Source organism: Chinchilla lanigera, unplaced genomic scaffold (genome assembly GCF_000276665.1).
Source record: "Chinchilla lanigera isolate Chin_1 unplaced genomic scaffold, ChiLan1.0 scaffold00093, whole genome shotgun sequence".
In the NCBI taxonomy this organism is placed as follows: Eukaryota; Metazoa; Chordata; class Mammalia; order Rodentia; family Chinchillidae; genus Chinchilla; species Chinchilla lanigera.
The window spans coordinates 2,723,597-2,745,491 of NW_004955494.1; the positions used below are offsets into that span (position 1 = coordinate 2,723,597).

Here is a 21,895-nt window from a genome sequence, read left to right on the forward strand (position 1 = left end):
TCCTGCATGTTCTCATACATGAAGCTACACCTGTCTGCCTCACAGCGTATCCACAAGGCTCAGCTGAAATGGCACAGGCACCCCTCAGCTGGAGCACAGGAACTAAAACATGCTTGTCATTATCAGAAACATGACTCAGCTCATTCTTGACCAAACCGCTTTAATTTACAACTTGAATGTACAATCAGAAGTCCACAATTTCTTGACATTCTCACCTGGCTCCTGCAGGAAAACAAAAATGGAAAGCTTTAAGTACTTTTATATTTACAAATCCGGACCCATGGTTTTGTTTATCAAATTACAGTATTGAGGCATTTCTTGAGCCCTGACCATGTGAGTAGCCTTATAGAGAAGCAAAATCACCCTTTCTCTTAGTTTACATTTATCAAAAAAATAAATGAAGGTGGGCGTGGTAGCACCTGTCTATACTCGCAGCACTCGGGAGGCTGAGGCGGGAGGATCACTGTGAGTTCGAGGCCAGCCTGAACTCCAAGCAAAACCCTGTCTCACAAAGACCCAAGAAATTTAAAAACTAAAAATAGTTTCAAGGTATTTGGGGAGTTCTTTTGTGTGGGGGGTGGTTTTATTTTGTGATAGTCTCACTCTGTAATTCAGACTGGCCTGGAATTCATGAACAACTCCTGCCTCAGCCTCTTGCCTCTTTCCTGAGCGCTGGGATTACAGGCATGTGCTGCCACACTGGGCTAATTTTCAAGGTATTTTTGAATGACAGCAATTGTTGTAATTTAAAAATGTATAAAATGAGAATGTCTTAATCCTGAGGTTTTGTGAGGGAAAGGATTCTTCCTAATACTTGCCTTTTAAAAGACTTCCTGACCTGAAAAATTAAAAGCCTATATACCCCCTGTTGGCTGAAGAATTAATTTCCACAGAGTTAATCTCCCCAGTGACACTCCGTATGCCGGACCTTTCCGTGAAGTACTGCGAGGAGTCCCTGCACTTCTGCAGCCGCACACCTCCGTGAGGTCCTGTCTGTCCTGGGTCTGGCACAGAACGGGCAGATTCAGTCTTCCTGTATTCTTGTGCCACAGACTGACCCCAGGGCCTCAGGCAGGCAGAAGTGGTCTCAATATGTTGTCTTTGATCAAGGAACGGCACCCGAACACATAACCCCACTTAGGAAAAACGCACTTCAGTGAAAAGATAGATGAGACCAAAGGAGGAGGAGAACCACTCATATGAAAATAAAGTACTTTGGGCAGAAATTAAGACACATAACGTGATTGATTGTGCTTCTAGCTGTTAATACAGTTTCCCCAAGACCATCAAAGGCACAAAGTCAAAACAAACGTTTATGACAAACGGAAATGAGACTCTAATACAGGAACTCAAGGCACACCTCCTTGTAAAGAGCCAGTCCACACTTCAGTCTTCATCATCAGGAAGGATCCCTAATTCTTCATCCGTCCACTGGGAAGGGTCTGGATATGGGAAATGACCCTGGGGACAATTGTTCAAAAGAAAGAATACAGTCAAGGAGCTATATTAGATGCCATTAACTAACTTGCAAAGGAAACTGTAGAGAAAAACTTAACTGCCATACATGCGGCCCCTGACACACGTGACGGCCCAGCTCTTCGATCTAACTATGCAGGAGGCCATTTCAGGGTCCTACCCTAAGCCACTGGTATGTTTGTGATGGAGGTCAGCAGGAAGTGGAAGCAACAGATTTCGGGGCTACTACACACCTAAGCAATGCCTTGAAGTCCTGCAAAGGTCTTCATTCATCAGACATGGTGGTGCATACCTGTCATCCCAGCACTCAGGAAGCTGAGGCAGGAGGATTGCCACAAGTTCAAGGCCAGCCTGAATTACAGAGCGAGACCTTGTCTCAAAAAAAACTTTGAAATTCCCCTGTTGCTCCTGCTTTGAGACGTGGGAGCCTCAGGTGGACACGAGCACCTTCAATCCTGAGCTAGCGGCATACCTGGGTATATCACTACCTGATGCCTATAATCATTTCTACCCCTGACACCTGACCTACAGTTAACAGGGGGTTCATAGACACCCAAGCAGCTCCTTCCTGACAAAGGAACAGAGCAGTTCTAAGAGAAATGGGATATTAAGCAACTGCATCTTCCGACACTTGTATAATGTTTCCTCCTATCCTGAAAGTAAGCCCAAATACACAAAAATCCTAAGTACTCTGGATTTCACTGTCTTTTTTGGTTATTGTTCTATTTTGGTGCTAGGGATGGAACACAAGATTTCATGCATGCTAGGCACACATTCAATCGCTGAGCTACACACCCAGCCCCAGAGCTCAGCGTCAAAGCTGTAATTTCCTAGAGAACAGAGTCTGTGCTAATACCATGAGGTATTAGCTGAGGCTAACCACAGGTTAGAAAGTCAGCAATAACTAACTTCTCTGACCCAACGCTGGCTGCCCTGGGCCTCTTGGCAGAGTAGAGGATATCTGTCATTTAAAGGAACTGAGATGTGAACTATAACCCACCAATAAACCTGTAATTAAAAGGTAAGAGAATTAATTTCTACTCTCCTCTCCAGATACAACAACCTAACAGAAACCACGAGACACGGACCATCCAGATGTACATTATCATGTAAAACAGTTCAGAAAGCAAAAGTTTCAGAAGTAACAGGATTCCCACACATATATATGGGCAACACAGTGGTGAAGGGACAGACCAACACAGAAAAATGGTCTTCAAACAGAAAAATAAGCTATTGATAGATTTTCCCCACCCCGACCCCAGAAAGAATGAGAACTACTCCCTCACACTTACCAACACAGCATCCGAGTCATGCCAGAAGCGCCAAAGAATCCAGAACCACATGGTTGCGCTTAAGACCTCGGCCTGGATCACCGCTTTCCTGCTGGGCTGGGGAAACTGTCTGTAGCAGGGCCCGGCATGCGCATCACCACCAGCACTAGGAGACAGAACACAGCGGGAAATGTTCACTACCCTTCTAAGTAGTAAGTCATCCAACACTTCTGAGTTTCTTCTCTTCCACCAAAATACAGACAGTGATAGAGGTCTGAAATCCTGTGACACACTTTCTAGCTTGCTTTACACACACAGCCGCAGAAATGAGAGCATTGCCAGGTATGGTGGCGCACACCTGTAATCCCAGCACTCTGGAAGCTGAGGCAGGAGGATCACCATGAGTTTAAGGCCAGCCTGGGCTATATAAGCAAGTCAAGGCCAGCCTGAACTACACAGCAAGACCCTATCTCAAAATAAAAAGAAAAAAAAAAAAGAAAAGAAATGCCAGCACTGACAGGCTAATTATGGTTTTCATTTAGTGAATATTCATCATTCTGCACCAGAAATATGAATGCATTAATTATGGAGTGCTGGCCCCTAAAGTTTTGGTTAAGGAACAGTGAACCTGGAGTAGGTCACTAACTTACCTAGAAAAATAAATCAACAAACTAATTTTGTCCTATTTAGCCACCTATTTCAGAAACAACTTATGTCCTCTGTCCCTATTGTGTTCTGTATTGAAAAGACTACCAGGGCCAGGGATATAGCTCAGCTGCGCAGTGCCTGCCAGGCAAATACAATGCCCTGAGTTTGATTCCTGGTACGGGGAAAAAAAAAAAAAAAAGACTACCATAGGGAAAAGATGACTCATAAATCCTTTCTAATATGCTAATAGCTCCAAACAAAGAAAAAAAACACTAAGTTTGAGTAAGGTTTCTGTGTTTTGGTTTTTTTTTTCACTTTTTGACACTTGACAAATTGTGGCACACAATCCATAAAGGCTAGCCGGGCGTGGTGGCGCATACCTGTAATCCCAGCACTCGGGAGGCTGAGGCAGGAGGGTCACTGCAAGTTCGAGACCAGCCTGGGCTACATAAGTGAACTCAAGGCTAGCCTGAACTGCATAGTGAGACCCTGTCTCAAAAAGACAAAAAAAAAACAAAAACCATAAAGGCTATAGTTTATTCAGCTGGACTGTAATTATTATCAATTAACATAATTTATACTTAATGAAGCTACTTCTAAAAATGCTCTTCAGCCAAGTGTGGTGACTCATGGTATAGTCCCAGCACTCAAGAGGCCGAGGCAGGAGGATCCATGCAAGTTCAAGGCCAGCCTGAATTACATAGCAAGATCCTGTCTCAATATACCAAAAGAATGAAATAAAACTAAAAGTCCTCTTCAGCAGCTACTTATATGCTAATACACAGAAAAAGATACAAAAATTTAAAGAATCCCTATATAAAATTTGTTCCCCAATTTTATTCCAGATAATCAGCTCATAATACAAATTCTCTTGTACAACACTTTCCAAAAGCGCATTAAAATTTCCTGTTTTGGGGGGCTGGGGATCTAGCTCAGCAGCACAGCACCTGCCTGGCAAGCGCAAGGTCGTGAGTTCAATTCCCGGTACCGGAAAAAAAAAAAAAAAAAGAAAAGAAAAAAAAAATTCCTGTTTTCATGATGTGCTACTGATTCTGAACAGCAAAGTTCCTAAGGTTTGGTTTTTGGGGTTTTGTTTGGTTTTGTTTCTTAGTTTTTTGAGACAGCGTTCTTGACCTTGCTATGTAACCCAGGCTTGCCTTAAACTCTGATGATCCTCCTGCCTCACCTCTTGAATGCTGGGATTACAGGTGTGCACCAAGACGCCTGGCTATTCCTATGGTTCTGGGCACATTACCTAGGACTGTTTTTATCTTCTCCCACTCTAAAAGATTATTAGCAGTTACCCGAGTGTATGATGTGACAGGCACCACACTAAACATTCTATAAGCATTACTGTATCACAGTTACTTTTCCTACCAACCTTATGATTATGGGATCTATCTACAGGTTATGAGGTAGATCCTACCATTGCTTTTGCTCGATGACGACGCTTAAGATCTTAAATATTACTGCAAACACCATTAGTCACTTTTTCATTTTCTCAATCAAATCCTGGGCTAGAGATGCAGCTCAGTAGTAAAATGTTTGCCTAGCACGCACAAGGCCCTGGGTTCCATCCGAGGCAGAACTAGATTTTTTACATTCTAAGTAAGTGCTCTGTCACTACATTCTACAGGCCCTTTTAAAAAATACTTTGTCAGTACCAAAAACTTCTATAAAATATAGGGTTATGATGTGTTTTCATACGTGCAAACACACATATCACACCCATACGCCCTTTTGCTCTCCTTCTACCCTCCTTCACCCCTCCTTTCCAAATTTTATTTTTAAACTGGAGTTCACTGAGTTGCCCATGCTGGCCTTGAACTTTTGATCCTTCTGCCTCAGTTTCTCAAGAAGCTAGGAATACAAAAATGGACCACCAACCTGGCAAGACATAACTCTTTAGTAAGAATCCCAATCAGCAAGATAAAACTCTTACCACACAATGGAGTCTGTCTTTGTGTGAATATATACCCTATCTACAACACTTTTATTTTGAAGGCTCTACATAACGTATTAATGATTAGTTATGGATGTATACGAGGTTATTTTTCTGTAGGGTTGTGTATTTTTTCACATACTGTTTCTACAAGGGCCTCATATACCAATTATATTCAATAGTATTTACTCAGGATCTACCTGCATATATTTTATTCCGTAAATAAGTCATGTGGGACGATTCATATTTTAACAACAGATTTCCTCTTTGATAGCTTTTTGCTACAAACTAGGGATATGGGTGCATCCGTAAAACTCATTAAAATAAACTTTGCTTAATGCTAGGATTATAGTTCCAACTCATCCTAGCAACTCTCCACATTTATTGCGAGATTGATATTTTTTAACTGTAAAGTGAAACAGGTGACACACTGACTGTAAAGTGGAAATCTTTTTGAACGATTTTTTTTTTTTTTTTTTTTTTTTGGTCTTTTTGAGACAGGGTATCGCTATGCAGTTCAGGCTGGCCTTGAGCTCACTTTGTAGCCCAGGCTGGTCTTGTAATTGCAAGAATCCTCCTGCCTCAGCCTCCTGAGTGCTGGGATTACAGGCGTGCGCCACCAGGCCCTGCCTTAAACAAAGAGCTCAGTTTTAGAAAATGCACGGCATAACAATTGTCACGATTAAGGAATGTAAAAATTCAACAAACATCTAAATGACCGTTACGATCTGAACCATGCTAACTCTACTGTGGGAACTAAATACCCTGCACAACCTCTCAAAGCTTAAAAAAAAAAAAAAGTATTAATTTGTTTTCCAAACATCATCCACCACTATAAAAATAAAGTCTCTACCAAAAGCAAAATCCAAGGAAAAATAAAGCCTGCAGCTGGTGATGCAGCTCGGTAGAAGAGCACTGCCCTAGTGGGCGCGCCAGGGCCTGGCCAATCCCCTGCACCACAGAGGAGAGGGGCTGAGAATACGGTAAGGGACAAGTTCAAGGCTGGGGATGTTGCTCAGTGGTTGAGCGTTTGCGGAGTGTGAGTGAGATCGATCTCCAGTGCACCAGCGGTACAGGGGAAAAAAGCCTGGGAACCAAGCAAGCGCTGAAGCTGGGAGTCATCAGTCCTTGAACTTTCACCAAGTGAAGATCTACAAAAGGCTGTGAGCCCGGAGACTCGGACTGGGAAGTCTGATTCATATCAAAAGGGTAAACCAGAAAGCATGGAGAAGGAAGCCTTCGTTATCGGATGCCAGTCATCAGGTAGGTTTGCACCCAAATTCACACTTAAGTAGGCTGCATCTTTGTAGTCCAATCCCCCACCCCGCCCAGACTTTACAGTGATTTTTTTTTTTTTTTCTTTTTGGTTTTTCTCTGGTACCGGGAACCGAACTCACGACCTTGCGCTTGCCAGGCAGGCGCTTTGCCGCTGAGCTAAAAGCCCCTTTTACAGTGATTTTAGATTGGTGACGCGCTCAGGCTACAAGAAGAAGCAAGACAGACAGAATCTGTCAGATAGAAGAATCTGACAGATAGAAGTTCCAGGGAAAACGATCTCACAAAAAATAAAGACACTCTGAGGAAGAAAACAAAAGACACAATATGCAAAGAAATAACGGCTGTTCCAACATAGGGTTTTTAAGTATCAAGTTTTTTAAAAAAATCAACCAGACCGTACTACTTTCCTGCTTCAGGGGCTCCACTAGCTACCTATGCTTCTTTGGTAAAATCCTAGTCCTAATTCAGGCTCACTCGTCTCTGAGCGCCTCTCCACCTCCCCGCCGCACCGTCCGGGGTGCCACATCCCACCCGCTGCTCCCCGGCGGACCACAAGACCCAGCATGCTTCGCGCCGAGGCAACGCAGGGACGCGCCTCCCCCCACTCGGGCCTCAAGGTGAGCGCGTCTGAGCTCCGCGCCTTCCACCGGAGCCCTCGCCACCATCCGACAACTTACTGACGGACTGCACCGCCTCCGGCTGCCCGCGCGCGGCCACTTCGGAAGAGGCGGCCTCCGACCCGAGCCAAAGGCACCAGCCGGGTCAGAGCCGACATGCTCTCCGCTTCCCACCACTGTCCCAGGCCGCCCCTCCCCGCGTACGTTCCTCCCGGCGCCGCGCGCGCCGTGACGTCACGGCACCGCCCTTTTCCAACGCGACGGCGCAGGCGCATGAGACCCTCTCTGGGCGGGGTTGGCTAGGCCTGAGCTGCTGGACCGCTGGTCTTCGGCGGTTGTTTGAAGGCTCCCGAGGGAGGCAGAGGCCGACCGAGGGCCCGCATCGTGACGCGGTGTGGCCTCCTCCTTGTTACGCCTGAGCTGAGAAACTTCCAACACTAACTCAGCTTCGGGGGCTGGGGATTTAGCTCAGTGGCAAAGCGCCTGCCTGGCAAGCGCAAGGTCATGAGTTCGGTTCCCGGTACCGGGGAAAAACCAAAAAAAAAAACTCAGCTTCGGTTGATCGAGGCGTTTTCGAATGTGCACCTGCCATGCTGCCTGCCCCTTCTGTGCTAATAGCCTTCCGGACCCCCCCTCGGAACCTTCTTTTAAACGCTTAAACTATTCAAAGGTACAAACATGGCCGGGCATGGTGGCGCACGCCTGTAATCCCAGCACTCAGGAGGCTGAGGCAGGAGGATCGTTGCGAGTTCGAGACCGGCCTGGGCTACAAACTGAGCTCAAGGCCAGCCTGAACTACATAGTGAGACCCTGTCTCAAAAAGGCAAAAAAAAAAAAAAAAACACAAAGTACAAACATGAACACGGAAAACGCCATCCATACACGTGGAGCCATTGGCCTCACACGCTGATGCGTCCATGAGGTATCCGCACGGCCACGGGACTGCAGCCTCGCACGCCTCAGGGGCGTCCAGAGGCCGCCGATGCCACCGCACCCCGGGACCTTGGAATGACCCGCCACATCCAAGGCTGGGTCGGGTGTGGGGGCTGCTGTGTCCCCAAGTCACCAACACACGTGCCGGAGGAGCTCTGCGAGAACAAGAACTTCGCGTCCCTGCAAGGCCGGCGCTCCCACGAAGACCTCGTGGTGCCGAAGCTCCCGTGAGGGTCCCTGCAGGCCGTGGGACGTCACAGGGGCTCCTGGCCCTCATCCCCGCACGCATGGTCCTACAGGTCCACACGCCTTGAAGCGGGTCCCTGGGCCAGGAGGGACTGCTGCCCGCCCCGCTTGTGGCCCGCAGGGCTCAGCTCCACCTCAAAACCGTCGTCTCACGGCTCACCTGCAGCCTTCTGGGCCACCAGCATGTCCTATTCCTCAGCAGCAGACCCTTCCCAGTCGAAGCGCTCAGGGCCCTCACTGCCACTCTCGCTGCGACGGTACTTCATGTTCCAGGTACTTCTCCGCGTTGAAGAACACGATGCTGGCCGTGTTGCACTGCTTCCGGTTTTGCAGTGTGATCCTCCCCGGACACTGCAGCTTGACGAGATCCACCCTCTGGCACAGGCAGTCCCGGAAGGGCAGTGTCTCCGTGGCCGTGCTGTCCGCTGCCCATACTCCCCATAGAACTCCAGCTCAAACAGGGACAGCGCAGGCACCGTCCCCATCCAGGTCCATGCAGCAGAACCAGTACTTGGGGTTTTCTTGGCCTCTTCAGAGATAAAAACCAGACAAATTTGGCATGGCTGATCTCTCCCTCTTTCTGCCCCTTCCTCCCTGGAGTCACAGCTCCTGAGATGATCCTATGATCCTCTTGGCAGAAATGATGTGGTCCTTGTGCCCAGCCAGGGCCTGCACCCCAATGAAAAGGTCATGGTCAGTGTTGAGCTCCCACAACTTGCAGTAGATGACATAGAAGTGCTGGTAGGGGCCAGGCAGCGTGTTGGCACACGCCTCTAATTCCACACAGGTGCTCTGCCACTGAGCTATATCCCCAGCCACACACCTGTAATTCCAGCACTGGAAGCTGAGGCAGGAGGGTTGCTGTGAGTTCAAGGTCAGCCTGAACTGCATAGTGAGACCCTGTCTCAAAAAAGACAAAAAAAAAAACCAAAGAAGTGCTGGTAGGGAACTCCAGCAGCTGGTTGATGTCCACCTCCTCCTGCAGCAGGGCCATGTTCTGCAGGAATTTGTTCCTCTGCAGGTCTGTGCATGGGATCCTTCCAGACCAGGACCTGTTGACCGAGTAGAAGATCCTCTGGATGGCTGTGGTGCCATGGTGGGAGTGGAACTGCAAGACCTCCTTCAGGAAGGACAGGCCCAGGTGTGTTCCCCACGTCCTGCAGGAAGGGCACAAAGTCCTCCTGCTCCAGGTAGTTGCAGCCAGGACTCGAGCAGATGCATCCGGCCGAGCCACCATGGCAGCTCTGTAGGATTTTCCCTCAGAGGGCCACGAACTTGTGGACGGACACAGCCATGCCCCTTCGCAAAGTTAACCCCTTCTACTCTTCTGTCCTCCAAGAGGCTTGCAGCCATATCGTTAGCCTTAGTTGTTTTAGTCTCTGAACCCAGGTACTAACCAGCAGCCGGTGGTTCTCAGGTGTCAGCAATGGACTGGTGGAATTAAAATCACCTGAGTAGAGCCAGGCTCTGCATCAAGAAGCCTCCTAATGCCTCAACCCTTGGCCAGCCTGGATTCCTGGCCTTTGTCCCCTAGTATTACCTTCTAGTCGATCCTGCATGGACTGCAGCCCTCTCTGAACTCCTCCTCCCCTCAGATTCGTAGATCTCCCATGATAAGTTACAGTTGTTCGCAAAATCTCCAGGTTTGGTTAAACTATAGATTTAGCCTGCCAGCCAGGTGTGATGGTGCATACCTGTCAACCCAGCACTCAGGAGGCTGAGGCAGAAGGATCGACACAAATTTGAGGCCAACCTGAACTACATAGTGAGACCCTGTTTAAAAAAAAAAATTTTTTTTTAAATAAACTTAGCCTGCCAAGCTCAGACCTTGGAGACCAGACTTTACAATGGATCTGCGTGTGCAGTTCCGTGGTGTTTCACACAGTTTCAAGTATGAGAAACAGGAGCTGGTGAAGAGACGTGTAAACCCGAGTTGCGGGATTTGACTGCACTGCATCTGACTAGGGATACTCTTCCTTCTACGCCGAAATGGGGCTCCACGTGCCCTTTGTGTGACACAAGATAGGAGTTAAAGCCACCTAAATCTTAGGATTGCTGAGCTGCCCCAGGCTCGCGTGAACAGCCTAGGGTTGTTGCCCTGATGCTGGAGGATTCTCTCCCGCTTCTGCCCTTTTTTGTTTGGTTGGTTTTAGGTTTTTTGTTGGGTTTGTTTTTTTGTTTGTTTGTTTGGTACTGGGAATTGAACTCAGGACCTCGCACTTGCCAGGCAGGTGCTGTGCTGCTGAGCTATAGCCCCAGCCCCAACCCTTATAATTTCTAAGTGGTGTATAAATTAGGGGCAGGGACCTGCTGTTCTCTGGAGGAAAGTTCACTTCCCAGCTCATGTGCCACAGAGAGGCCTTCTCTCGGCTGACATGTAGAGACAAGTAAGACAGTCCCTGAGGGGCCAGGGTTTAGCTCAGAGGTGCAGCACCTGCCTGGTAAGCGTGAGGTCCTGAGTTGGATTCCTGGCACCCAAAAAGAAAAGAAAGTCCATGAATTGAGAGGGTGGACTGTTGGTCCAAGCAACACAGCTGCTGGCTCCTAAAAATCAAGGCTGTGATTCCAATGCCACAGAACAAGCAAAGTTTAAATAAGAACACACATAGAAAGCTGGGCATGGTGGCACATGCCTGTAATCTCAGCATTTGGGAGGCTGAAGCAGGAGGATCACCCCGAGTTTGAGGCTAGCCTGAGCTACATAGCAAGACCCTATCTTTAAAACACACACACAGATACTGAGACTATGTGGGCTGGGTCAGGGCTCTACCACTGAGCTACCTCCCCAGCCCCATTGTCTCCTTTTTTTGTACCTTACAAAAAAGTCTAGGAAGAACTCAACCAAAAATGTTAAAATTGGGGCTGGGGATTTAGCTCAGCGGCAAAGCGCCTGCCTGGCAAGCACAAGGTCGTGAGTTCGGTTCCTGGTACCGGAAAAAAACCAAAAAAAAACAAAAAACAAAAAACAAAAATGTTCAAATTTGTCAAGATAATTCAAAGTGCAGTGAAATTTGCCCTAATTTTATATTGTGCCGAGTGATACTGCTAGTGGCAGCACATATATAAAAAGTATAAATGTACATGTATGTGTTTTCAACTTTTTACCAATAAGGGTACGCAGTTTTTTTTTTTTTTTTAAAGGACAGGCATGGTGTGGCATGCCTGTAATCTCAGCACTTAGGAGGCTGAGGCAGGAGGATTACTGCAAGTTCAAGGCCAGCCTGAACTGCACAGTGAGACCCTGTGTCAAAAAAACATAATTAAAAATAGGAGCAGGGCATGGTGGCACATGCCTGAAAACCCAGAACTACAGGCAGGCAAGTCAGGCAGAAGACACAGGCAGCCAGAGAGGCTCCGGGCTCCAGGCAGAGTCAGAACGACCAGGCCTTGGTCAGATGAGCAGGAGCCTGGGATCAAGAGTCCACAAGAACCAGGTGGACATTGGGGCTGGGGATTTAGCTCAGCGGCACAGCGCCTGCCTGGCAAGCGCAAGGTCGTGAGTTTGATTCCCGGTACCGGTAAAAAGCCAAAAAAAAAAAAAAACAACCAAGAACCAGGTGGACATCAAGTCCAGGATGTAACAGGCGAGGTGACAGCAAGGTGACGGGTCCCACTATGGCAGCTCTGCTCCTAGCTAGCTGGAAAACGTTTTCTCCTTCTCACTTTGTTCTTTTAGTGACACAGTTGGATAGGAGAGAGCCCAGGAGGCAGCTCAGACACACGCTTGCTACCTGCCCTGACCACTCACTGACCCATGTCTAGTGGGCTGGTTTTAGTCCTACAGGTTGACCTTGGTCAATTTTTGGTATTAAAAATCCTAGACAAAGATCCCCAAGGTTGGGCTGGGGATGTACCAAGTGTGAAGCCTTGAGTTCGAGTCCAAGTACCAAAAAAAAAAAAAAAAAAAAAAAAAGACACAGGATTTCAAGGCCAGCCTGAACCACATAGCGAGACCCTGTCTCAAAAAGACAGAAAAAAGAGTCCTGGGGCAACCCACTTTTGGGTCCCCTCCCAACTATTGGGAGCTAGTTCTCTCTTCTTAATAAACCTTCCTCCTGTCTACCTCCTTTCTCCTTGACTTCATTCTTTGACCTCATGAGACACACACCCAGGTCATGACATTATACCAGCAATCAGGAGGCTGAGGCAGGAGGATCACCATGAATTCGAGACTGGCCTGGGCTACATAGTGAGTTCAAGGCCCATCCGAACTACATAGAACCAGTCTCAAAAAAAGCAAGCAGGGCCGGGGATATAGCTCAGCGGCATAAGCGCCTGCCTGGCAAGCGCAAGGTCCTGAGTTCGATTCCCAGTACCAAAAAAAAAAAAAAAAAGCAAGTAGGACTACAGGAATTTATGGTATTTCCCAACCTAAATGTTAAGAGTGTGGGAACCACCAGCAGAATCCACCTGACCAGGGAGTATAGAGAAAGTTTAAAAAAAAAAAAAAGAAACAGGAAAACAAAAACAACCGTGTGTATTTGTACCCCTCTACAGTCCACCTTCTCAGAATGGGTATCCTCGGCCCACTTCCATGTCCCAGCTCTTGCTGCTGGACATGCAGCCCCTTCCCTCCACGCCTCCAGTGATCCTGAGTATGCAGACCCTGAGCCAGGGAGCAGAAGGCAGAGGGGCCCCCCATGTGCCCCGGGCAGCCTGGCAGCGGCCTCCAGTCCCGGGTGACACCCGTCAGGCGCGGGCCATGGGCCCAGGGAGGAGGAAGGGCCTGGCCGCCTCCAGGATGTCCAGCTTGGGGTCCAGCGAGCGGCCCAGCCCCTCCAGCACCATGATGGCGAACACGATGGAGGCGAAGTTGCTCTCCAGCTTCACCTGCAACAGAAGCAAGCAGTGGTTCCCCCCGACAAGGCTCAAGAAGACACTCGTCCCCCGCCCGCCCCCCAGGCCCGCCAGGACATCATCCGGGCCTCTAGGTCCAGGCCTCTGCCTGGTCCATGTCTGGGGCACACGGTGGGTACCTTCCCCAAGGGGAGCTGGGCAAAGTCTCAGTTCCCCCCACTTCCTCGCTGCACCTTCCCCCACCCTGCATCTCTCTGTCTTCTTCCCATCTGCAAAAGACCTCTCTCCCTGTTTCCCATTCACTCTTCATGCTTTGCATTTCTCATATAAGAGAAGCCACGTGACATTTAAGCTGTGTCTGGTTTGTTTCCCTTAGCGTCATGGTTTCACAGTGCAGCCATTGTCCTATAAATGACTCAAGTTCCCTTTCCTTTGGGCTGGGGATGCAGCTCAGTGGTGCAAGCACCTGCCTGCCAAGCATAAGGTCATGAGTTCGATTCCCAGTAAACAAGTTCACTTTCCTTTATGGCACGTAGTAGTCCGTGGCATATAAATGCCACGTTTTACCTTTTCATGTGCTGATGGACACAGAGTGAGACCCAAGTTTACCCCAGGCAGGAAAGAGCTCCATGTGACCTCCATGAGCACCAAACTGTACCGGGCACCCCGGAGTGAAAAGCATGAGAGGCCTGAGTTAGGCTCTTCACTATTTTTTTTTTTGCCTTTTTGAGACAGAGTTTCACTTTGCAGTTCAGGCTGGCCTTGAGCTCACTTTATAGCCCAGGCAGGCCTCGAACTCACAGTGATCCTCCTGCCTCAGCCTCCCAAGTGCTGGGATTATAGGCGTGCGCCACCACACCCGGCGACTTTTTATATATTTTACAGTACTGAAGATAAAGCCCATTGCCCTGCTACCAAACTACACTTTCAGCCCTTTTATTTTTGGAGACAGGATCATGCTATGTAGTTCAGGCTGGCCTTGAACCTGTAGTAATCCTCCTGCCTCTGCTTCCGGAATGCTGGGATGACAGATGTGCACCACCACACCCAGCTTTACCCTTTTGAGACATGGTCTTGCTAAAACGCTTGATCTTCTTGCCTCAGCCTCCCAAGTAGCTGGGATTACAGGTGTGCACCACTGCACCTGGCTGCTTTTACACTTCTAAGCCCATTTTCTCAGACCTAAGTGTCACAGGTACTCAGACTGACCACTGAGACCTGCCCAGCTCTGAAGGAAGGACAGGCCCCGAGGGGAGACCCGCCCTGTGCCCTCCCCACCGCCTTCCCCGAGACCCCCGTCCCGGGCCCTCACCTTGTGAGTCATCAGCAACCTGAAGACACTGGAGAGGAGGCTGGAGACCTGGAGCTGGAAGAGGAGCGAGCCGGGTGGGGATGAGGAGCCCTTGAGCCCTCCCACCACCCCAGAAGGGCCCCTGCGGCAGACCCCGGAGGGCGGGGCCCACGGGAGCCCCTGCCAGCTCCCCGGGCAGCAGGCTCCCTTAGCCTCCCTTAGCTGGAGCGCCACCCACCTTCTCCAGGGTGACGCTGCTCTTCCGGGCCTGGGTCACCAGCGCGGCCATCTCCGCCTTGAAGCCCTCCACGTCCCGGCACTCGCTGGCCCGGGCGTGACGCAGGATGAGCTCTGCCACCCTGTGGCCCTGGGAGATGCCAACAACAGCAGCTCGCTCAAGCTGAGTTAGCAAAAACCCGACCTGGAACGGCCGCCAGTTTCTAAGGTCCCCGCCGGCCAGGAGCCCCCGCTGGGACGCAAGGCAAGGTGGTGCCCATCCCTTGGCGCTCTTGGGCCGCCGAGGCACCATGCGTCCTGCTGACCCCTTGGCCCAGCCCCCTGCCGCCAAGTCCCGGCCGGGCTCCTCCCGCCCGCGGAGCCGCTCCTCCAGCCGCGCGGGCCGGGGCTCAGCCTGGCTTCTCTGAGCCCCCAGGACCCCGCGGAGCAAAGCCTGGCAGCCGCCTCACTCCGCCCGCCCAGTGGTCGTCTGAGTGCCCGTCACCTTCCACAGCACGGCCCTGGGAACAGCTCTTCCAGGGGCTGTGACCCTTGTCCTTTGCCTAAACCTGTCCAGAGCGGCCCCACGGCACTGCATCCTGGTGTTAACAGGGGACCTGCGAGCTGGCTGCAGGCTCCAGCTTGTGCTCGGCCCCTCAGGAGCCACTTAAGTCAGACCTTTACCTTTTTTAAAAAAATGTTTTTAAAGACAGGATCACACCAAGTAGTCCACGCCAGCCCTGAACTCACTATACACCCCAGGCTGGCCTCGAGCTGGTTATCCTCCTGCTTCAGCCTCCCCAGGGCCTGGGATGACGGCACGTACCACCACACCTGGCTAAACAGGTTTCGCCCAATGCCTTTTCTCTACATAATGATGCCAGACCCCTGGGGCTCCTCTGAGTCACAGAGGACACACACAGGTCCCCAGGAGTCTGCCCCATGCAGGGGTCACATTCTCCATACTGTGGCTTCTCCCTAGCTGGCCATCCTGCAGCCAGGTTACACATGAGGACAGCCACTACGTGCTCAAGAAGCTGCCACCGGGCACGGTGGCAGACACCTGTCATCCTAGCACTTGAGAGACTGAGGCAGGAGGGTCACAAGTTCAAGGCCAGCCTGGGCTACAAGTGAGTTCGAGGCCAGCCCAAGCTACGAGTGGCCTTGGGATCCCTACACAGAAGCAGGCTGAGGACAGACAGCCTGCAGGACGCCCCCCAGCGGGCCTCACCTGGCCCAGCGCCACAGCCAGGAACACGGCCCGGAAGTTCCTCAGATCAGCAGCCTTCAGCTCAGCCACGATGCCGGCGTCCAGCAGCACCAGGCGCAGCGGGCACAGGGTCGGTGCCACAGCCGCCACCAGCGGGTCACAGACATCCACCTTGTGGCCCAGGGACAGCCCACTGGTGCCCTGCACCAGGATGTTCCCGGGGTGCAGGTCCGCGTGCACGAAGTTGTCCACGAATATCTGGAAGGAGACATGCGGTTCTGACCGGGTCACCCGGCAGCACCAAGCCACCCGAGGGACAAGCGTCACGGTGACGGAGCCCCCGGGGCCCCAGCACGACGACAAAGAGGGGTGAAGCCCCGTCTGCAGGGTGCCAGCCCAGGATTTGTGCAGGGACAAGCCAAGCCACGGCTTTTAAGGGAAAATTATTTCCAAACAATGAGCAAAACAGACTATTTTTTCTTTATGATTTAAGGCATTAATGTTCCAATTTAAGAAAGATTATCAATTCTTGTGTAAAAGTTTATCCAGAGCTCTATCCCCCGCCCTCAGTCCTGGCTTGAACCCAGGGACTACACACAGAGCTACAGCCCCAGCCCCTTCCTGTCATTTATTTGAGACAGGGTCTCACTATATTGCCAAGTTGCCCAGGCTGGGCTCGAACTTGCAATCCTCCCATCTCAGCCTAATCCCAGTGCTGGGATTACAGGTATGTGCTACCATGCCTAGCTGAACTACATTTCTTCAAAAGCAGTTCATACAGCCAGGCACAGTGGCACACACCTATATCCCTGTATGTGGGAGGCTGAGGCAGGTGGATCACTTGACTCCAGGAGTTGGAGACCAGCCCAGGCAACATAGGATAACCTCATGTCAGAAAGAGAAAAAAAAACCGGGCATGGTGGCACATGCCTGTAATCCCAGCACTTGGGAGGCTGAGGCAGGAGGATCGTTGCGAGTTCGAGACCGGCCTGGGCTACAAACTGAGCTCAAGGTCAGCCTGAACTGCACAGTGAGACCCTGTCTCAAAGAAAAAAAAGACAAAAGAATGGTTTACACACCAGACTGTCCCTCACCCAGGATCGGGGATGCCTGTGGCGAGGGACAGTGATCACCCGCCACTAGCAATCCTTCCCCAGGGCCAAGGGAAGCGGCCAAGGTCCCTTCCCCCAGCCAGCTGGACCCTGCCGCCCACCCCTCAGCCACCGCCTCTGTCCCAGGCCCCTGACAGCTGGCATCTTCTCTCTGCTCCTCCTGGGTACGATGCCACAACTAACATGGCACAGCCGCACCGTGTCCTCCTGGGGACATCAGCTGCTGGTCGTGCTGTGGCACCCACACACCAGGCCCTTGAAGATGAAGCCTGCGGACCAAGGAAGTAGCCTGCCTCGTCTGCCCTCCCTGCCCGGTGCCAGGTGGCGGAGCTGAGGTTGGAATCCAGATGTGTCTGGCATTGCCAGCCCAGGCTCCTCACTGCCAGGCGCTGTCCCTGCGCTGCCTGGCTGCCTGCCAGGTTTCCCGTGCGCTCCTTCCCGGCCCCAGAGCAGCGCTCGCTGCCTCTGCATCTGCTCCGAGCCTCCCGGCCCCTGCTCTGCCTGCCACCCCAGAACTGCCCAGGCTCTGCACCTCTGAACCCCCTGTCCCACGCTGCGCTTTCTGCACCCCCAGTGCTGCTTCTCAACTCTCGGCTCAGGAGCAGAGGCCGGGCTGGTAGTCCGGGGCAGCCACCCGGGCTGTGACAGCCTACCACCGCCCCAGCTGACGTCCCCACCAGAACATTCACTCCAGGCTTTACAAAGGGAAAAGCCCATGCGGCTTAGCCCCACAGAGGACAGAGACACCCAACAGTGTTCGAGAATCAACATCAGCTGGGCGTGGTGGCTCACGCCTGGAGTCCCAGCACTAGGGAGGCTGAGGCAGGAGGATCACCATGAGTTGAAGGGCAGCCTGGGCTACATAGTGAGTTCAAGGCCAGCCTGAACTACACTGTGAGACCCTGTCTCTAAAGACAAAAAAAAAAAAAAAACAGCAACAACATCAGCCCGATATGGTGGTACATGCCTGTACCCCCAGCACTGTGGGAGGCTGAGGCAGAAGGATTGAAAGTTTGAGCCCGTGTGAGTAACTTAGCGATTTAACAAGACCCTGCCTCAAAATAAAAAGTACAAAAGCTGAGGATGGAGCTCAGTGCCAAGGCCCTGGGTTTACCGCCCTGTCGGGGACCAGGCCTTGCTGAGCCCTTCCCGCGGCACACGGAGCACACGTCTCTGCTGGCCTCCCCGCAGGTGCCCGGCCGAGCCCCCCTGCCCTGCCCCGCGCCCCGCGCCCCGCTCACCATCTTCAGCAGCATGTTGATGCCTAGCCGCGCGATCCTCCGCTTCAGCTCGGCGGGGATCCCAGCCTGCTGGTAGCTGGACACAGGCACGCTGTCCTGGAACAGCGCGAGACAGCATTAGTCTGGCTGCTCCCCACGCCCTGCCCCCTGCGCCCCACCCCAGGGACACATGGCACTGGCTTCCTGTGACTGGGAGAAGACTCGGAGTCTGATCCTCTTACAGCAGCTTAGGAATCTGTCACTGAGTGCTGGTTTTAACCTATTTGTATTTCCTTTGCATTTATTTGTTTTTGAGACAGGGTCTCACTATGGAGTTCGGGCTGGCCTTGAACTCACTATGTAGCCCAGGCTGGTCTCAAATTGAAGGCAACCCCCTGCCTCAGCCTTCTGAGTGCCAGGATTACAGGTGTGTACCACGGAGCCCTGCAGACTCCTCTGAAAACTTTTTTGCCATCCTATTTGCTAGTGACCTAGACAAGGGTGGAAGTGGTTTGCGCTCTTGGGCTTTTCCTTTTCTTATTTGTTCCTGAGGCGTGACTAGGTCCATCTCACCGGCGGCTTTGGCACAGTTACCTACGCCGCGTGGAGGTCTATTCACCAGCTCCCCACCTGCTGGCTTCCCTACTTCCTGGGTGAGGCGGGAGGATCTCCATGAGTTCAAAACCAGCCTGGGCTACACCGTGAGTTCAAGGCCAGCCTGAACTGCAGGGAAACACCAGCTCAAACAAACAAACAAACAAAAATCAAACCTAAGGAGTCTGAGGCCACACGCAGGGCTATGCCACAGCCTTTCCCGGCCAAGCGCCCCGCTCCTCCCGTCTCCAGCCAGGAGTCCCCTCCAGAGGGAAGGGCGCGGCCACACTCACCTCGTAGGTTTCCACCAAGACATCCCTGGTGACGAAGGGGCGCAAGGGTGTGGGGAACCGCACCGAGGTCACGTCCTGGAAGTTGCGCTGGAAGTGTTCCAGATTCCGAGCTTCATAACGCAGGTCAACCTAGAGGAACACCGGCAAGGTGGGCTGGGCTCGACCGGCCCCCCACGGCTGGCCCGTCAAGCGGCTGTAGCCAGAGTCCCAAATCCCCACTCGAACTCCTGTCCTCTGCACACACAGGAGGCCTGGTAGGTTGTGGGGGTCGCAGCTCCGCCCTGATGGGTCCCTGTCCCAGCCCTGGGTTGGCTCTGTCACCACCTGCACCCTCTCCCTGCCGTGCGGCTATGCCCAGGGCCACATCCACGCAGGTTGGCTCCTCCACCCAGGGCTGCCCCGCCTGCCGTCCGCTGCCCCAACACCAGCACTGCTAAGCTTGCGATCATCTTATATGTGTCAGACTCAAAAGTCAACTCAGTTTCTTACCATTGTGGCTTGCAGTGCTGTAGACTGAACCCAAAGCCGCTCTACCATGGAGCTACATCCCCAGCTCTTTTTCTTTGCTGAGAGAGGGTCCCATTAAATTGTCCAGGCAAAGCCAAGCATGGCGGCGCATGCCTGTAATCCCAGCACTTGGGAGGCTGGGGCAGGAAGATCTTTTCAAGTTCAAGACCAGCCTGGGCTGCAAAGTGAGCTCAAGGCCAGCCTGAACTGCATAGCGAGACTCTGTCCCAAAAAGACAATAAATAAATAAATAAATAAAGAGTCCAGGCTGGCTTTGAACTTGCAATCCTCCTGCCTCAGCCTCCAGAGTATCTGAGGGTACAGGTGTGCCACCGTGCCCAGCTCCATTTCACTCCTAACAAACCTGTGCTGACACCGGATTCCCCGACTCCCCTCCTGGCCCCGCCCTGCCCTCTCCCTGTCCGGCTTGCCTGGCCAGGCCCCAAGGTGGCCAATGCACTTTCTCTCCCCATAAGTGGCACCCAAGCCCACGTCCTCAGCTGGGCCGGGCGCCAGCACCAGCCCTCTAGGCTCGACCTCAGCACTGATGCCAACCCAGACATCCCACCACAGCTGAAGTCTGCAGCACAGAACTCCGCACAACTTTTTTGAGACAAAGCCTTGCTGAGTTGCCCAGGCTGACCTCGAACTCACAATCTTCCTGCTTCAGCCTCCTGAGTAGCTGGGATCACAGGCATGCATCACCGCACCCTGATAACTCTGCACTCCTTCGACTGACAGTGAGGTCGGTGAGGATTGCGCTCTGCCAAGGCGCTGCCCCTCCTCCGCCCCTCTAGCGCCAGCCTCACCCACCGCCAGCCCAGACCACCTGCGTCCTCACACTCCTTCACCTCAGGCCGGGCCAAGGAGCCTGGCCGGGGGCGGTGGTGGCGTGGCCAAGCCTGGCCCAGCCTGCAGAGACCCCTCGAAACTGTCCCAGTGGTCCTCTGCTCCCGAGGGCTCCCTGCCTCAGGCTCCAGGCAGGGGAGGGTGCCTGGGTGCGGACGCCTCTGGCTCCACTGCAGCTCACCACAGCCAGCATCAGCACCGACTGACTGCAGCCCGCCGAAGTGGAGCTGAGAGAATTCACCTGTTGGGTCATGAGCTTCTCGAATTCCTCCACGATCTCTGGCAGGCTGAGCCACTGCACTCCCGGCAGCAGCCCCAGGGCTCGGCTACCCAACTTCAGCAGCAGCAGGTCCACCTGCACCTGGGAGAGCAGGCCGGGGTGCAGCACCTGCGGGAGGGGAGGTCGGGAGCCGGTGCTGGGTGCCACCTGCAAAGGGGCCAGGGACCCAGGTGATGGTCCCCGCACCCAAGCAGCGAACGCCACCCTCTCCCTCCGCACTGCCCCGCACTGGCCAATTCACGCCGCCATTCCCTGAAGCTGAGAAATAAAACAACTTACGCGCGGCAAAGACAGATTACAGGGTGAACATCCCTGACTCAAAAATCTGAAATCCAAAATGCTCCAAGATCTTTTCTTTTTTTGGACTGGGGGGCTAAATCCAAGGCCTTTGCATTGAGCTACGAAAACCCCTGTCCTCCTGAGCATTCAGGGAAGGGACCTCAGCCTGTGCACGGCTTGGGGTGACTCTATGGGGTGCCCCGCCAGGCTGCTGGAGGTGGGCGGGGCTGGCGAAGCCGAGAAGCACCTACTTTCACCGCCACTGGAACGAGGCCACGTGGCCCGGGTGCTCGGCCAGGGGTCTGAGGTCCACCCGGGTCGGTCGTGGGGAGCAGCAGCCGCTCTAGAAGAGCCTGGTCCGCGAGGCTGCCGGGGGCCTTCCGCGGCTTCCCAAGGGCTCCAAAGAGTTCTTGCAGCGCCGCCACCGCGCCAGCTCCGGAGGCCTCACCCGGTCCCCGCGCGTCGCCGTCTCCCAGGAGGGCGGGGCTGGCGAACGCCTTGTACACTTGGGCCACGCAGCCCGAGCCCACCGGCTCGCGGGTCTCGAAGAAGAGGACGCGTCCCCAGTCGTCCCCGAGCGCCTGCCGCAGGGAGCGCTCCGTGTGCGCCCACGGGTGCGGGGCCACGCGGACGTGCAGCCTGGAGAAGTGGGCGCAGAAGGCCTCGGAGAAGAGGTCGCGCCGGGTGCTGGCCCACTGGCCCAGCTTGATGCACGTGGGCCCGGCCGCCTCGGTGGCCTTGAGCAGCAGGCGCAGCCAGAGCGCGGCCAGGCCGGGCGCCAGGTAGGTGAGCGGGAGCAGCAGCAGCAGCGGCAGGAACCGCGCCAGGAGCGCGCC

The 21,895-nt window shown here is 52.8% G+C and overlaps 2 protein-coding genes and 1 pseudogene across 3 annotated transcripts; all 3 read right to left on the bottom strand.

Moving 5' to 3' along the window:
- Positions 1 to 143: 143 nt before the first annotated feature.
- On the bottom strand, positions 144 to 7,458 carry Ndufb2 (NADH dehydrogenase (ubiquinone) 1 beta subcomplex, 2, 8kDa). 2 transcript variants are annotated; one of them, XM_005405421.2, is made up of 4 exons: positions 7,293 to 7,458; positions 2,769 to 2,913; positions 1,361 to 1,461; positions 144 to 222 (listed from the first exon to the last, which is right to left on the bottom strand). In XM_005405421.2, the coding sequence occupies exons 1-3, from the start codon at positions 7,388 to 7,390 to the stop codon at positions 1,387 to 1,389; spliced, it is 318 nt and encodes a 105-aa protein (XP_005405478.2). In that variant the 5' UTR covers positions 7,391 to 7,458; the 3' UTR covers positions 144 to 222; positions 1,361 to 1,386. The 2 variants fall into 2 exon arrangements, with proteins under 2 accessions (XP_005405478.2, XP_005405477.2); XM_005405420.2 differs by having other exon boundaries at positions 144 to 219; positions 7,293 to 7,455.
- Positions 7,459 to 8,067: 609 nt separating this feature from the next.
- On the bottom strand, positions 8,068 to 9,648 carry LOC102020814 (annotated as a pseudogene).
- Positions 9,649 to 12,869: 3,221 nt separating this feature from the next.
- On the bottom strand, positions 12,870 to 21,895 carry Adck2 (aarF domain containing kinase 2; the record flags this gene model as incomplete). Its single annotated transcript, XM_005405535.2, is given in 8 exon segments — positions 12,870 to 13,241; positions 14,521 to 14,574; positions 14,738 to 14,866; positions 15,947 to 16,183; positions 18,279 to 18,374; positions 19,145 to 19,273; positions 20,742 to 20,888; positions 21,311 to 21,895. Coding segments are annotated over 8 exon segments (1,518 nt in total), but the record flags the coding sequence as incomplete, so codon positions are not given.